This window comes from Rhodamnia argentea, chromosome 4, assembly GCF_020921035.1.
Source record: "Rhodamnia argentea isolate NSW1041297 chromosome 4, ASM2092103v1, whole genome shotgun sequence".
In the NCBI taxonomy this organism is placed as follows: Eukaryota; Viridiplantae; Streptophyta; class Magnoliopsida; order Myrtales; family Myrtaceae; genus Rhodamnia; species Rhodamnia argentea.
Genome location: NC_063153.1, coordinates 28,848,334 through 28,862,520, shown reverse-complemented (window position 1 = coordinate 28,862,520; position 14,187 = coordinate 28,848,334). Strand labels below are relative to the sequence as shown.

The 14,187-nt window shown below is 39.8% G+C and overlaps 2 protein-coding genes across 2 annotated transcripts in view; both read left to right on the top strand.

Annotated features, from left to right (window-relative positions):
- LOC115755587 (F-box protein At3g07870-like) overlaps positions 1–14,187 on the top strand; it is a 188,905-nt gene that overhangs the window by 136,926 nt on the left and 37,792 nt on the right. The window lies entirely within an intron of this gene.
- Positions 7,592–12,897, top strand: LOC115755590 (BTB/POZ domain-containing protein NPY1). Its single transcript, XM_030695046.2, has 5 exons — positions 7,592–8,521; positions 8,671–8,783; positions 10,193–10,262; positions 10,817–11,989; positions 12,126–12,897. Exons 2-5 carry the CDS (start codon positions 8,722–8,724, stop codon positions 12,660–12,662), a joined length of 1,842 nt encoding a protein of 613 aa, XP_030550906.1. The 5' UTR covers positions 7,592–8,521; positions 8,671–8,721; the 3' UTR covers positions 12,663–12,897.

Genomic DNA, 14,187 nt, shown 5'->3' with positions numbered 1-14,187 from the left:
TAGTCAATTATTCAATTTTTTAGGATACATTTCACTTACGAACCACTCAATAGGTTTTCTTGAATCCACATGGATCCAACCTCTAACATTATGAATATAATTTACAAAATCGTGGAAATTGTTCAAAAAGTTCCAAATTTATTGTGCTTTAGCTAATCTAGTCCAAACCTTTTAATTTTGCCAATTCAATCCCAAACCTTCCGATAATTTGCCAATTGAGTCCATCTAGGCAATTTTAGCCGTAAATCACTCATGTGGATACCAATGGTGTCACATAAGATATTCGGTATTGACGTGAACAATTTTGCATTATATTTTTAAGAAGAATTTGAATTTCTTTTACATTTTTTATTTTTCTTTCTTTCATTTCCTTTTTTTCTATCGAGTCCAGCAAGGGTTGCCGGGTGACCCTTGCTGACCATAGGCAAGGGCCGGGGACCCTTGTTGGCCAACCGGCGAGGGCCACGAAGCCCTCTTCAGCTTGGTAGAAAAGGAAAAGAAACAAAGAAAAAAATAAGAAAAGAAAAAAGAAGAAAAAATATATTAAAAAAACTCTGAGTTGTTTTAAAAATTTATCCACGTGAGGGACAGTTGAGCCATGTGAGGCGTCCGGCATCCACGTTAGTGATTTACTGTTAAAATTGACCAGATGGACTCAATAGATAAAGTGTCAAAAGTTTTGGGGCTCAATTGATAAAATTAAAAGATTTTAAGATTGAATTGACTAAGTACCATAGATTTAGGACTTATCGAATCATTTTTCCTTTGTAAAGTCTTCTACAATTCAACGTGGCTTTTGGGCTGTTACAAGCTGCTCCTAATATGGCACTAAAGTCCTTACTAATTGGTGCATGCAAAAGGTACAATCATTTATTGTTTGAAATTGCATCTACCCTGAAAATGAAGTGCTTCTCAATAAATTGTTAATGGCCAGAGATAATTTGTACGTTACATGCAGGCGAGAAATCTGGCGTCATTTGCCTCATGGCAGTCCATCTCAACACCAAGTACTGCTTGAGAAGCTCTATAATTTCTTTTGGATCAGAAAGAGCGGGGTGTTCATAATCATTCTTGACATGTGAGATGTTCCCAACAGTGCAGAAATTAACTGCTTGGGTACTATGTAGGGTTTTTCAGGCTCTGTTCGTCTCGCCAAAAATAAGATATTTCTGAAAAATATTTTCTAGGACCGAGAAATCATTTTTCAGAAAAATGACTATTTTCCGTATTTGGCTGAAACTTGAAAAAGACCTGGAAAATATTTTTCGCCGTTCAGTATGGAATGAATTTCATTTTCTTCCATGCACTCCTTTTAATAAACTTTATATTTTTTATTTCTATTTTATATATTTTAAATTTTTTATAAGATTAAAAATAATTAAAAAGAAAAAAAATGTGAAATAATGGAGGAAGGAAATTTTTCCATGGGAGAATAATATTTTCCTTGCCTTGTTTATTTTCCATGAAACGAATGCCGGAAAATCCGAAAAATATTTTCCTGAAAGTTGCTTTCTACGAAACGAACGGAGCCTTTGGTTTGCTGGTATATATTCACCTCATCAATAGCTTTTAGCAGATAATTTGAGGCACATCTAATGTCAAAACCAGATAGAGTATAATGAATGAACGTTTATACGACATAATTCTCAGATTCTTTCAAGCAGAGTACATATGTAAAGGAAAAACTCTTAGAATAGCAGTCTAAATACGAGCGAATAAACGTGCTGGGAGATTTTAAGTGCAGTGAATTAGACCATGTCCAACAACTATATGATTGAGAGAATCCTTTATATTTCGTAAGACGATTTTAAGAGAAGAATATTTTCAGAATATTCATGCATATCACATATAAGTTTTAAGTCGAATTGACTACATTAGATAAATAGAAAAAGAAGGAAAATACTACTCTTCATCTATTTACTTTCACGTTTTTTTTCCCAATTAAGTGCAGGTGCTATTAAATTTATCTCATTAAATTCCTGTTAGTTCCACAAATTTTCTCGTCAAGTCTCTCGACACAAAATCCAGTTCGCCTGTGTGGACAACCACCATCCGGGAAATTAAGGCAATGTAAACTATGTCGGAATAGTCCATGTGGGAAGTAAAGTTATCCATGTCTCAGCCGAGGGCGACTGTCTTTTGAATTTAGCAGGATCTTGTATCGAAGGGACTTAATTAGAAGCTTAATGGAAGTAAAACTGTTTGATTAGAAAAATTAAAAGTACAAAAAAACTTGATTAAAAAAATGCGTCAAAATATAGGGACGAAAGAAATAGAGTTCATACTATAAATCTACAGCAGCATAGTTGACCATACTTTCCACAATGTGTTACGTGATTGAGGAAATATAGATGAATATGAATCAATCCAATAACATAGAGCTTAGTAAGAAAATGTCATTTGCTACTGACCTAACTCAGCTAAATGAAAAGAAATTTGCATGAAAGCTTTTGAAGCTTGTGAAAAACTACATTTAGCGCCCGTTTTGTTGCGATGGTGGGTAGATGGATTTCATGATTATGATTCAAATGCGAGTGGTAGATAGTGATGGATGATGGACCATGGAGAGATCGGGACAAAGTTAGGTCTCTCAATCAGTTGTTATAGTCGAATTAATGGAATGTTCCTACAAGAACTCAAAAAGGGACCCTTTGGCATGTCCTAGTCTACATATTCTCGCCCTAATGTGCCACCGTGACCATCGGACGAGCTTTTCTACCTCATTGCGGGGATAAAACAAGGAAAAGTTATCGACAGAGTCGGATCACTTACAAAATTGATTTAGGGAAAATCCCTTCAGTTCAGGTTAAGAAACTAATTCACCTAAGCATCATGGTATGTATCCGAAAGTCCGCATGATCATCATCGGTTGCACTTTCAGGAATATTTGTAGCCATGTTAATATGGAAGGTGACCACATCGTTAATTAAGCAGATAAATGAGCGTGCATTTTGCATGTTGATTTATTTAATTTCAAGAGAATTACCAAAAAAATCCTAAACATACTACGGTTGTGCCAATTCAATCTTAATTTTTTTTTTTTGCCTAATTCAGTCCTAAATCTTTTTCAATTGTGTCAATTCAGTCCATTTGGCCGGCAAGCACTAATGTGGAAAATTTTTAATAATATTTTAATATTTTATAAATTTTTTAATTATTTTTAATAATTTTTCTATCCTTTTCTTTTCTTTTCTTTTTCTTTTCTTTTATGGGGTTTGGGTCAGCTGGTGAGGGCCTCGAGGGCTCGTAGGCCCTCACCTAGGGGCTCGCGGAGGTTGCTGACCAGCCCAAACCCTAAAAAAACAAGAGAAGAAAAAAATATAGGAAAAAGTTAATAGGAAATTGAAAAAGTTAAGAATTTGAAAAAATGTTAATATATTATTAAAAATTTGTCACATTAGCGCCAACCAACTAAATGGACTAAATTGACACAATTGTAATAGGTCCACGACTTTTTCGATAATTTTCCCATTTAATTTCAGCGGGATGAAACCACTTGCTCGGCCATGAGCCAAGTTCCCACAAATAAGTAGTCAATTGGTCACTTTTTTTAGGGATGACTTCTCACTTTGGAACCGCTCGATAGGCGGTCTTCAATCCACATGGATCTAACCTCTTAACGTTGTGAATATACTTCATAAAGTCTTCAAACTGCCCCTAATATTGCACTAACGTCCTTGTTTATTGGTGCATAACCATATAGCCTAGTCAATCCCGCTATTCATCGTGTCATTTGGTGCATTTTCGCAAGCTTTGCCATCTCAACTCCTCAAGAGGCATGTCCACATATCAGCTAATCAGCTAATTAAGGCTCTGGTATGTCCACAAATCTCACATCAATCGGAGGGAGACTTGACTTTGATACCATCTGTTACGGCTCCACCCGTCACCCTTTTACATGAGGTAAGCCACCAAAGGAATACTTAAGTTGTAGTCTCTTGAGTGAGTTACTCACTTAAGTATCAAATCTCTTATTGATCCAAAAGTAGGATTTGGAGTGTTATAAGATCTCCACTTATAGCAATAACGTCCTCGTCTATGTTAACCTAGAAAGTCTTAGGACACACTTTCTATTCGATTTGGCTTACTCTTTAGTTATGGACATTCGCTAAATTCAAGATTTTTGCGAAAAAGCCGCACCTCATTTTGAGCATTCTGTCCGTGACAATCACTCCCCGCCCTCATTTGGCCCATTTTCGAATGACATATCTATTCAAGCGACCTTTAGTCTGATGCTGTATTGGCTTGTTTGAAATGACCAGTGCCCCAAGTTCACCATAGATGGAAGTGAAGGTCCACCCTATGGCCCCAATTTCAATAGTTCTTTTGGAGTTTAGCTCCTGCTGAGAGTGATAGGTCCTTACGATCGATGTTAGCGCCAAGCTTGTCAGCCGCGAAACGGCACCTCAAGATCACCATAGCCAGAAACTAGAACACGGTAATGGAGAAATAGAGATTTGGGCACCTCATTTAGAATCCATTGTTCTTGAAGGGGAATAACATGATCCGGAGCTAAGGTGATTCTCCTCTATTACCCTCTCTATCAACGACTCAATGAGATTGCCCCTCACAAATCGTGTTATGTAACTGCTTCTTATGCGAGGTTATTTGTGCATCGGGGTTAGAAGAGAGACTTGAGCCATATTTATAGAGTTTTCAACCACAGATCCTTTCATTACAGACCGGGCTTTACTCTGCCCACACAAGCCAAACACATATTAAACTAATAAAGAATTTTTATAGCTTACTTTATTATACCATTCTCGTCAAATGGTAAATTATAATTTTAATGTGGCCCATATATATATACTCTTACAAAGCTCCCCTCCGTAGGCATGCGTCTAGTCGAAGAGTCGGGCCAACTATGTCTAGGAGGACGAAGAACGATCGTGGGATCACCACAGCAAGAGAACTCAGACAAAGTACGGCTCGGGGCAAACTACATGATAAGGAAGCATCATTGAACCGATTCACACATCCGATACGAGGGAAGTGTCACTGGGCTGCAGGAGCAAAGATTGGAGGTCGTCAATGCTCGAAATCAAGAGAGTTTGTAACACCTCAAGGCTCATATCGAATGCCGAAAAAAAAAAAAAAAAACGTCCGTCATCGAATTGGCAATGACCTCTTTGATAACTCGTGAGTAAAGATCGATTCTCAAATGTCACCAATTGGCTATTCCTTTTTCATTTTGAGTGGTAACGGCAAAGAACTGCAGTAGAGCAGCTTATGAATGTCTTCGTGGTAGACTTGATTTTACTTTTCTTCTTCTCATGTCTTCGATGATGAAGGTGGAGAGATCGGATTCAAAGCAAGTACCCACAGGTCTTATGAATGTCTTCGTGGTAGACTTGATTTTACTTTTCTTCTTCTCATGTCTGCGATGATGAAGGTGGAGAGATCGGATTCAAAGCAAGTACCCACAGGTCTAGTCAATGCCAAAGGTACGATTGTCTAATGTTCGAGATAGATAGGCCATGTGAGATGTTCTAGACAGTCCAGAAATTAAGTGCTTATGTACTATGTAGGGTTTGTTAGGTAGGCAAGTATATATATTTTGATCAATAGGTTCTAGCAGATTATTTGACGTTTCATCTAATTTTGAATCTAACACATTTATCGTGAACGAGACTTTGAACGTTGAACAAATTCAAATAATGTAAATGTTCTCTTCTTGCCCAAATAAAGTTCTTAGGTTCTTTCAAGCAAAGTACATGTTAAGTTGATGTGGGAAATATAGTTATCCATGTCTCAGCCGAGGGCTAACGTCAGTTGGATTTAGCACGATTTGGTGTCGAAAGGGACTTAATTAGAAGTTTAATGAAAGTAAAATCATTTGATTAGAAATTTAAAAAAAATCGTAAAAATGTAGGGACGAAAGATAGAGTTTAGACTAGAAATCTATAACTCGCATAACGTAGAGCATAAATTACTTTTGTTAAATTCCGTATTCGACATTATTTCAATTTTAGTAAAGTAGGCATTTTAGATGTTTAGTAAGTGGAAAGTGAACTTTTATACAAGACCAAGAAACCTAAATGATTTTGATCATATAAAAAAATGATTCTTATTGCTATAACTCTAGAATTTACTAAATTTCCATATAAGGTGAATGTGAAAAAGTAGAGAAGTAGGTTTAGTAAAAGTACAAATCTTGAAATGTGTAGTCCATGCGAGGCATTGGCAACTCCACTAGTGTTAAACTGAAAGTGACTTTTACACGTTATATGCACTAAATTATATTGAAGGTAGTCTTTGGTACTAGGGATGTCGAATCAGAGCGCGTACTAGGGGTAGACATGGCCACGGACCGTGAATCGCTGGTTCCGGTTCATGAACCAACGGTTCCATTTCGTGACCATGTTTGAACCGGAACCGGCACTTGAAGGGGCGGTCCTGGTTCCTGTTCGGAATCGCCGGTTCCCAATTTTTTTAAACCGTAATCGGCCTATGAGGGGCCGGGCTGGTCCGGGCCCAAACTAGCCTATGTCCATATCAACTAGGGGTGATCGGTTCCAAGATTGATAGTTCTTTCGGAAAATGGAAAAGGATCTCAGAGATCCACTAAATCATGAAATTTAGTATCTTTCGGAAAATGGAAATCTCGATGTCCATCCTAACGATCTATAGAAATATTTCCATCTTCTTTTGGATTATGATTCTCTCCATATTTCTCTAAAGTGCATCTCAGATTGTCAATTGGAATGAACCATTTTTCTATGATGCTATTTGTGATTATGAGAAATTAATTTCTTTCAAATGAATGCATCAAAGCTTTTGCTCTCTCTCCTGCCTCAAGAAATAGGGCAAGAGCCCTAAAGACGAAGAATTTCCTTTTCATATGTGAGAAAAAGGCACAAGAAAATCTCAAATTATGCCCATTGCGGCACATTTATCCTAATTTTTTTTGGTAACATAAAAAAAAAAAAATCAAAAACTTGTATCTGCGTGACACATTTACTTTACGTCGAGGCTCCATCGGATGATTTTTCATCGAAAACAGTGTCATTTTCATTTCACTTAGACCACGTGGGCATCGTGTCAACACCGTTTGCTTTTCGGCGTCCATGTCGGTGGATTTTTAACGGTTCTCGTTACCGAAACTTTGATGAATGGTAAATATATTACACACGTGTAAGTTTGTGATTTTTAGCGTAACGAAAATAAGTTTAGGATAAAAGCGTCTCATTTGTTGGCTTTTGCCTCTGTATTTTTTTTTTTTTTTTTTTGTGAACTAGGTATATGATAGAAACAAGAATTTCTCTGTTCAAAAACGAAATTGACCATTTTTTCCTCCCATATGAAATGGTTGACTCGTTTGCATTGGAGTCAAAATTCCCTGCCCGAAATGAGCCGAACCCAATAATAAATAGGCATATAGCCCAGGATCAGAAAGTCAAAAGACAGTGCTGCGCGTATCGCCACACCACGGGACACGGCAATGGCAAGAACGAAATTATGAGGAAGAGCGGAGGGCAAAAAGGTCCATACGAGGCTGGCGTGCATTAACGGCAATTTTTATTTGCGCACAGGCGAGGTGGGAAAGAAAAAGTCGTCGTCCCCACCCCCCCCCTCTCTCTCTCTCTCTCGCTCTCTAGCGGTCTCTCTGAGCCACCCTGTACTCTCTGTAGCTGTAAGCTCTACTGTTGCTTTAGTCCTCCCCATACGCATCGCCATTTACACTCGCTCAGTCCCACTACTACACTTCACGCACTCGCAACAAATACGTCCCAACAACGCCCCCCTCTCTCTTTCTCCTGCAGAATTCAGGGTCCGTGGGAAGAGAGAGAGCCGGAGGGGAGGGCAGGGGACAGAAGTTGCAGGTGTCATCACAGTTCGCAACCCAGAGAGAGAGAGAGAGAGAGCGAGAGAGCGAGAGAGAGAGAGATGGGTTAGAGAAGGAGGGTGGTGCGACTGGCGAGGCGTCGAGATTCGAGCCCGGGATGGGGAAAGAGGAGGGAGGGAGATCTTCGGGGCGGATCAGACTGATTTAAAGCAAAGGCGGCGAGAATTTATGATTTCACTTCATCCGATTGAGACCTCTCTCTCTCTCTCTCTCTCTATGACGCCATAGCTCCTCACCCACTTTTCTCGGTTCTCTCTAGCGAATTTGCCCTTTGGTTTGTTTCCTTTCCCATTCTCTCGCCCAAAGGGGTATTTCTTTTCCCCCATATTTCTATTCCATCATTGCTCGCTGTGCATGTACGAACTACTCCCCCCCTCCTCTCTATCTAAACCATTGATGTCTTGAGAAACTTTGGCTCAACCGCCTTTCTTGGCTTGTCCTTCACTCTTCGCTTCCGCTCCCCAACTTCTTTCCTTCTTCGCTCTGAAAAAAAGATAAGGCAGTTTCTTGCTCTGCGCGTTCGTTCTTCCTCATAGCATTTTCATTTTCCAATATCTTCTTTCTGGCGACTTGACTTCCTTCTCTCGCATTCTCTACTTGGAATGGCGTCCACCAGAGGATCATGAAGGTCTCGAGTCTGGTGGGACTGTCTCTGTAACGGGTTAGCTTGTTCAAGTAAGAATCTTTCTCTCTGTTTCGTTCCAACGAGCAACATAGTCGTGGCACATAGCGTGTCCGCGACTTTCAGATTCCACTATTTTCTCCTCTAATCTCGAAACCCGCCATTTCCATGTGACCAAAGACTTCTCTTTTCTCGTGGTCAGTTTCCGGCAGGAAAAAGGGTTGCTCTGTTCTTGTGCCGAAGATTACAAAAAATGAAGTTCATGAAGTTGGGATCGAAGCCAGATGCGTTCCTAGCTGATGGAAAAACTATCAGGTGATATGAGAACGGTTCGTTTGGTTTATTCAATTTTGGAACCGGTCCTCTTTACGTTTCTGTCTCTGCGAGCACGATATGAGCTGTGTGTGTACTTTTTGTGTTGTTTTCTTGTCTTAATATAGCCATTGATCGCCCTCGGTTTCTGTAATAACAAAGTGTTCCCTGCACTTTCTGTGGGGGGCTTGTGGGTTCTTATGGGCTCATTTGCATCTTCGTTTTTGGAGGCTATTTCAGTACTTGGGACAGCGCATGTCTTTTTGGGAACAAGTATTCAATTTCTGCATCGGACTGGCAGTGATTCTCTGTCTGCTGATTTAATGGGAGTGAAATGCCTCCTCAAGAGGGATTTAGCTGTAAACTATGAACTAAGAGGTAATAATTGGACAGAAGCTATGCAAATTTAGGATTAAGTATTGTGTTATTATTGTATAGATTAAAGAGAAAGAGGGTTGCTTTTCATTGCCGGGCAATGTTGGGGAACTGGAGCCATTGAGGTTGTGGTCCAGCTTTTGGACATCCCTTTTAGTGGTCCAAACGGGGAAAAAAGTCACATGGGGTGGCCAAGGCCTTTAATCATCAGAAGGTGTATTTCTTTTTTCTTTGGAGAATAATGAGCTATGATTCTAACACGAGGTTGAGGACTTTTGCTCTCAATCATTATGGATGAGAACTTTAATAGGAATTAGTTTTTGCTTTGAATCTCGCATTGTTTAGAGCAGAAAGGGGAAGATATTTTAAGTGGGTGGTTTGCTGTCCTTCCTTCATTTAATTGTGTCGAAAGTGAAATTCTTGATAGTGAAAACGTGCTTCCACTTGCAAGAGGAATTGCAACCTGCGGGTAGCTCAGTCTGATGGAGTTTTCCCTTGTGTTATGGCAATAAAGTTCATGAATATTCAAATTGGATTGATTAGGAAATTAGATGCTACACATTCCCCAGAGGCGTGCAGAGCTGCAGAGGCCGACTGAAACACAAGTATCGGCTATGCTCAGTCGAGTCCATGAGAAACAAGAACGCAATAAAATGTGTAATGGGTAATCTAATCTCACACTAAGATAAAAACCTACCATTCACTGATATTATTTTGTAACTAGCAAGATCCATTGACTAACTATATGAATCAAGCACAGTTGGGGTTCACCAATAGAGTTGCAGGTATTCCCAATAAGCACTTATAATATACAAGTTGTAAATATGAATCTATTTTTGAATATTGCCTTTCCTATATATATATTGGACTTCTTCCTTTGTCTTCCTTCGTCCTAATGGCATGGATGTTGCGGTCAACCTTATGGCCGATTCTTGGAGTTCCAGTTGCTGTTTTTGTTACTTTAAAGCTACTTTCAAACACACTTTTCATTCATTAATATTCTTTGTCAGCTAAGCATTGTGAATGTTCTGATGCAGGTATATATCCGCAGAACTGGCGACGGACATTGTCATAAGTGTTGGTGAGGTTAAGTTCTACCTCCATAAGGTAAGGATCGTATCTTTTGATGCTGCCTCTAGTGTGCTGGAGAATGTTGTCTCAGCATTTATTTCTTTTCCCTGTATGTAGGACTAGTTTATTTTGATATCATATCTGCGTCATCACAATTTGATGCTGATTTTCGCATTTGATGTGTAAGAACATGAACTCGTGAAAGCTAGCAAAGACATCGCCAATCACGGATAGCATTTTAAGGGTTTGAATTTGTCTATCCCATAATCTTAGTTCGTTCATTTTGTCACTGAAGCTAACATAGCGCGGTATATGCACGCCCTTCCCCCAAGAAAGGCATCAATACCAGACTAAGTACCAACTATCCAATCAATATTGACAGATCTTTGCCCTGTCATTTTTCTGACTTCTGCTGTAACAGGATGATGGCATGATGTCATACAGTAGTTGGAGGCATAAATTATTCTTACTTAACTTTTAAAGCTCACCTGATTATATTTTAAAATTTGTCTTGTGACCATTGTCGTGCACAAACCATGTACATCCCTTTTCTAGCTGCTCTGATCTATTTTCTTCAAATACATTCGCAGTTCCCTCTCTTGTCCAAGAGCTATCGCATGCAGAAGTTAGTGCTGAAGGCTAAAGAGGAGAATTCTGAAGAAATTAATTTGGCTGATTTTCCTGGAGGACCAAAAGCTTTTGAGATTTGTGCAAAATTCTGTTATGGGATGACGGTTACTCTTAATGCTTACAACGTCGTGGCTGCTCGTTGTGCAGCCGAATACCTTGAGATGACAGAGGATGTTGATAGGGGTAACTTGATTTTCAAAATCGAGGTATTCCTCAATTCCAGTATCTTTCGGAGCTGGAAAGATTCCATCATTGTTCTACAGACCACAAGGTCTCTACTTCCATGGTCCGACGACCTCAAGATAGTTGGGAGATGTGTAGATTCTATTGCGTCAAGGACATCAATTGATCCTGCAAATGTCGATTGGTCATACACACACAATCGCAAATTAGCTTCGGCAGATAGAGTTCTTGAGGAGGGGATTAAGTTTCAGGAGAGAATGGAATCTGTACCCAAAGATTGGTGGATTGAAGATCTATGTGAGCTGGATATTGATCTATTCAAGCGAGTCATCGTCGCTGTGAAGTCGAAAGGACGGATGGATGCTAATGTCATTGGAGAGGCTCTCAGAACTTATGCCGTCAGATGGTTGCCGGATTCTGTTGATGCTTTGGTTTCAGATGCCAACCAATGCAGAAACAAATCTCTTCTGGAAAATCTCATTGCTTTGTTGCCATCTGATGTTAATTCTGGTTCTTGTAGTTTCTTGCTAAAACTACTAAAAGTGGCTACCTTGGTGGGATCAGATGGTTCAGCAAGGGAACAGTTGGTGGAAAGAGTTGGTCTGAAGTTGCATGAGGCATCGGTGATAGATTTGTTAATTCCATCTCAGGCTCCAAAAAGCATGAAATATGATGTAGAATTGGTGAAGTGCCTTCTGAAGCAGTATCTATTGCATGGAAATTATGGCAGGGATCGCGGCATCAAGAATAACGAAGTTGGAAATGGCATCATCCTTTTGGAGCTTGATTCTTTGTTAAATGTTGGTAAACTGATAGACGGTTATCTCGTGGAAATAGCACATGATCCTAATCTGCCGCTATTGAGTTTCATCGAGTTATCACAGTCAATTCCGGATTCAGGGAGACCGATCCACGATACCTTGTACAGAGCAATTGACGCATATCTGAAGGTAATGTGTTTTTCCCTATTTTTTTTTTTTTTTTTTGGTCGAAGTGTTTTTCCCTATTCATCACTCCTGGCTAGTTCTTTTTTTCGATGCTTGAAAAAATCTGAGCGTACCTCTGATAATGTTTTTTGGGACACAGGAACATCCGAGCTTGACAAAATCTGAAAGAAAAAGGATATGTGGGTTGATGGATATCAAGAAACTGACCATGGAGGCATCCATCGATGCCGCGCAAAACGAACGCCTCCCGCTTCGGGTTGTCGTCCAAGTTCTTTATTTCGAGCAGGTCAGAGGGGCTCAAGCCCTCGGCAACACTGCGCGAGACACTTCGTGCTCTACGACGACAAACACCGATGAGGAATCTGAGAAGATGACTGTGGAGAGCTGCAGGAAGCTCGAGAAACAGATAGGTCGCATCAAGATCGAGGATGGAGAATCGAAGAAGAGTGGGAAGCTGGCCAAGAAATCTAGCAGCAGGAACAGCCGAAGCGGGGGCCAGTTGCTTCCCTCGAGATCGAGGAGGATATTTGATAAACTTTGGTCAGTTGGCAAGGGGCACAGACAGCAGAAGAGCTCCGAGACGTCTGGGAGTTCTCAGAGCCCGACGTCTTTGGTTCCTGTAGATACCAAATCTTCCGGATCGTCCACGAGACACAGGCGGTATTCTATATCCTAGGAGAAATTCTTACCTGTTCAATGCAGAAAATTTTAGGCTGTTCCTAAGTGTAAAAAGTGGTAGAAACTCAGTAGGTGTCGGTTTCATTTGCCTTGTTGGTTGGGTTAGTGAAGTGTTCAGGGAAAGGTGCTGGTGCAGAAAGATTGGGTTCGGTGGTATGGATGCTTTCACTTTGTGAGACTTACTGCTGCTTTAACTTTGGGAATTCATGAATCTAGGGTGAATATTTGCTCTCCGAAATGGCCTGTTACTCTCTGTGGAAGCCAACTATGCCAATGCATGAAACTTTTCCATGATCAAATGATTCAACACTTGTTCAGCCTTCGGCGACAAGATTCTCCCGGTGACCCTTGTTTCAGCCTTTGGTGAGGATCGGCACACTGCCTCCGAGCCTACTGCATAACGGCTCGGTCTTGTGTTTTGATACGTCTCACATGAGGTTCGCATGATCTAGGATTAAGTGGCTGTCATAAAAGGTGTGAGCATAATCACAGCTCAGTAACAATCATCGAGCATTTTCTCTCTTTCGAGCGCGAATTGAAGAAGCAAAGAAGCAAGCCTCGATTACTTCTGACTTCTCTCGATTTTCCAAGCAAGGAACGTAATTCTGGTGTTTTTCCATGACAGCTTGATGGCGTGAATTTAGTCCTTGCGTGGGATTGCCATATCAGAAAACCTAATGTGGTTTTTCAACGGAGGATAAATGGGGGCAGATTTATGATTACAATGAAAGATAATGATTTTTTTTTAAATAGATTTGTTATTAAGCTCTGAAAACCACATTAGCTGTGATTAAGCTCCAAAACAGAATCAGTCTATTAACACGATACGATATCTCAATAAGTAGGTCGACCGCAATTCGATCCAAGATCAATATATTATTTCCCGACATAATATATGGTTACAAATAATTCAGACCCACGTTTTCACTTTTCGCAATGCATGTTTAAAATAACAACCAAGTTGAAGAATCCGTCTAATGCTCGATCCAACTTTATAAGATGATATAAGTCTCCATTAATCCTCAAAATACCTGCCCTGCCCTGCCATGCCATAACAAAAAACCTTATAATAAACCTTATACTATATTCAATTGTTCAGAACTATTCACTTGGGCCTAAAACCCCGTCCGGTGAAAAATTATTGAAAATGTCCTCTGAGGCCCATTTTGGGTTCATGGGCCGGAAAAGCCTAATGGCCCAAAACACATCTAAGGCTTTAAAGATACTTGCATTTACTGAACAAATATAATCTAATTTGGCAACTACTTTACAAATAGCACCAGACCATATAAAGGTTGCAATTGAAAAAAAAAAAAAAGACCATACAAAGGTTGCAATTAAAAAAAAAAAATTCGACTACCCAAATATCGATATTCATCATTGAAATCATTTATTACAAATCCACAGCATGATTTCTTCGATTTTCCCGGACTTCCTTAATATCTGGAAATCATTAGAAAATTCCAATGTTTTTTCGAGTTTCGAAAATTCACGGGACGCAGTGTGCTCCCCTGCTGATTTCA

Excerpts from the sequence above, each read along its gene's own strand:
- LOC115755590 (XM_030695046.2), top strand. The coding sequence starts at position 8,722 with ATGAAGTTCATGAAGTTGGGATCGAAGCCAGATGCGTTCCTAGCTGAT. Across the intron at positions 10,263-10,816 it reads TTAAGTTCTACCTCCATAAG|TTCCCTCTCTTGTCCAAGAG; the intron begins GTAAGGATCGTA and ends ATACATTCGCAG. Across the intron at positions 11,990-12,125 it reads CAATTGACGCATATCTGAAG|GAACATCCGAGCTTGACAAA; the intron begins GTAATGTGTTTT and ends TTTGGGACACAG.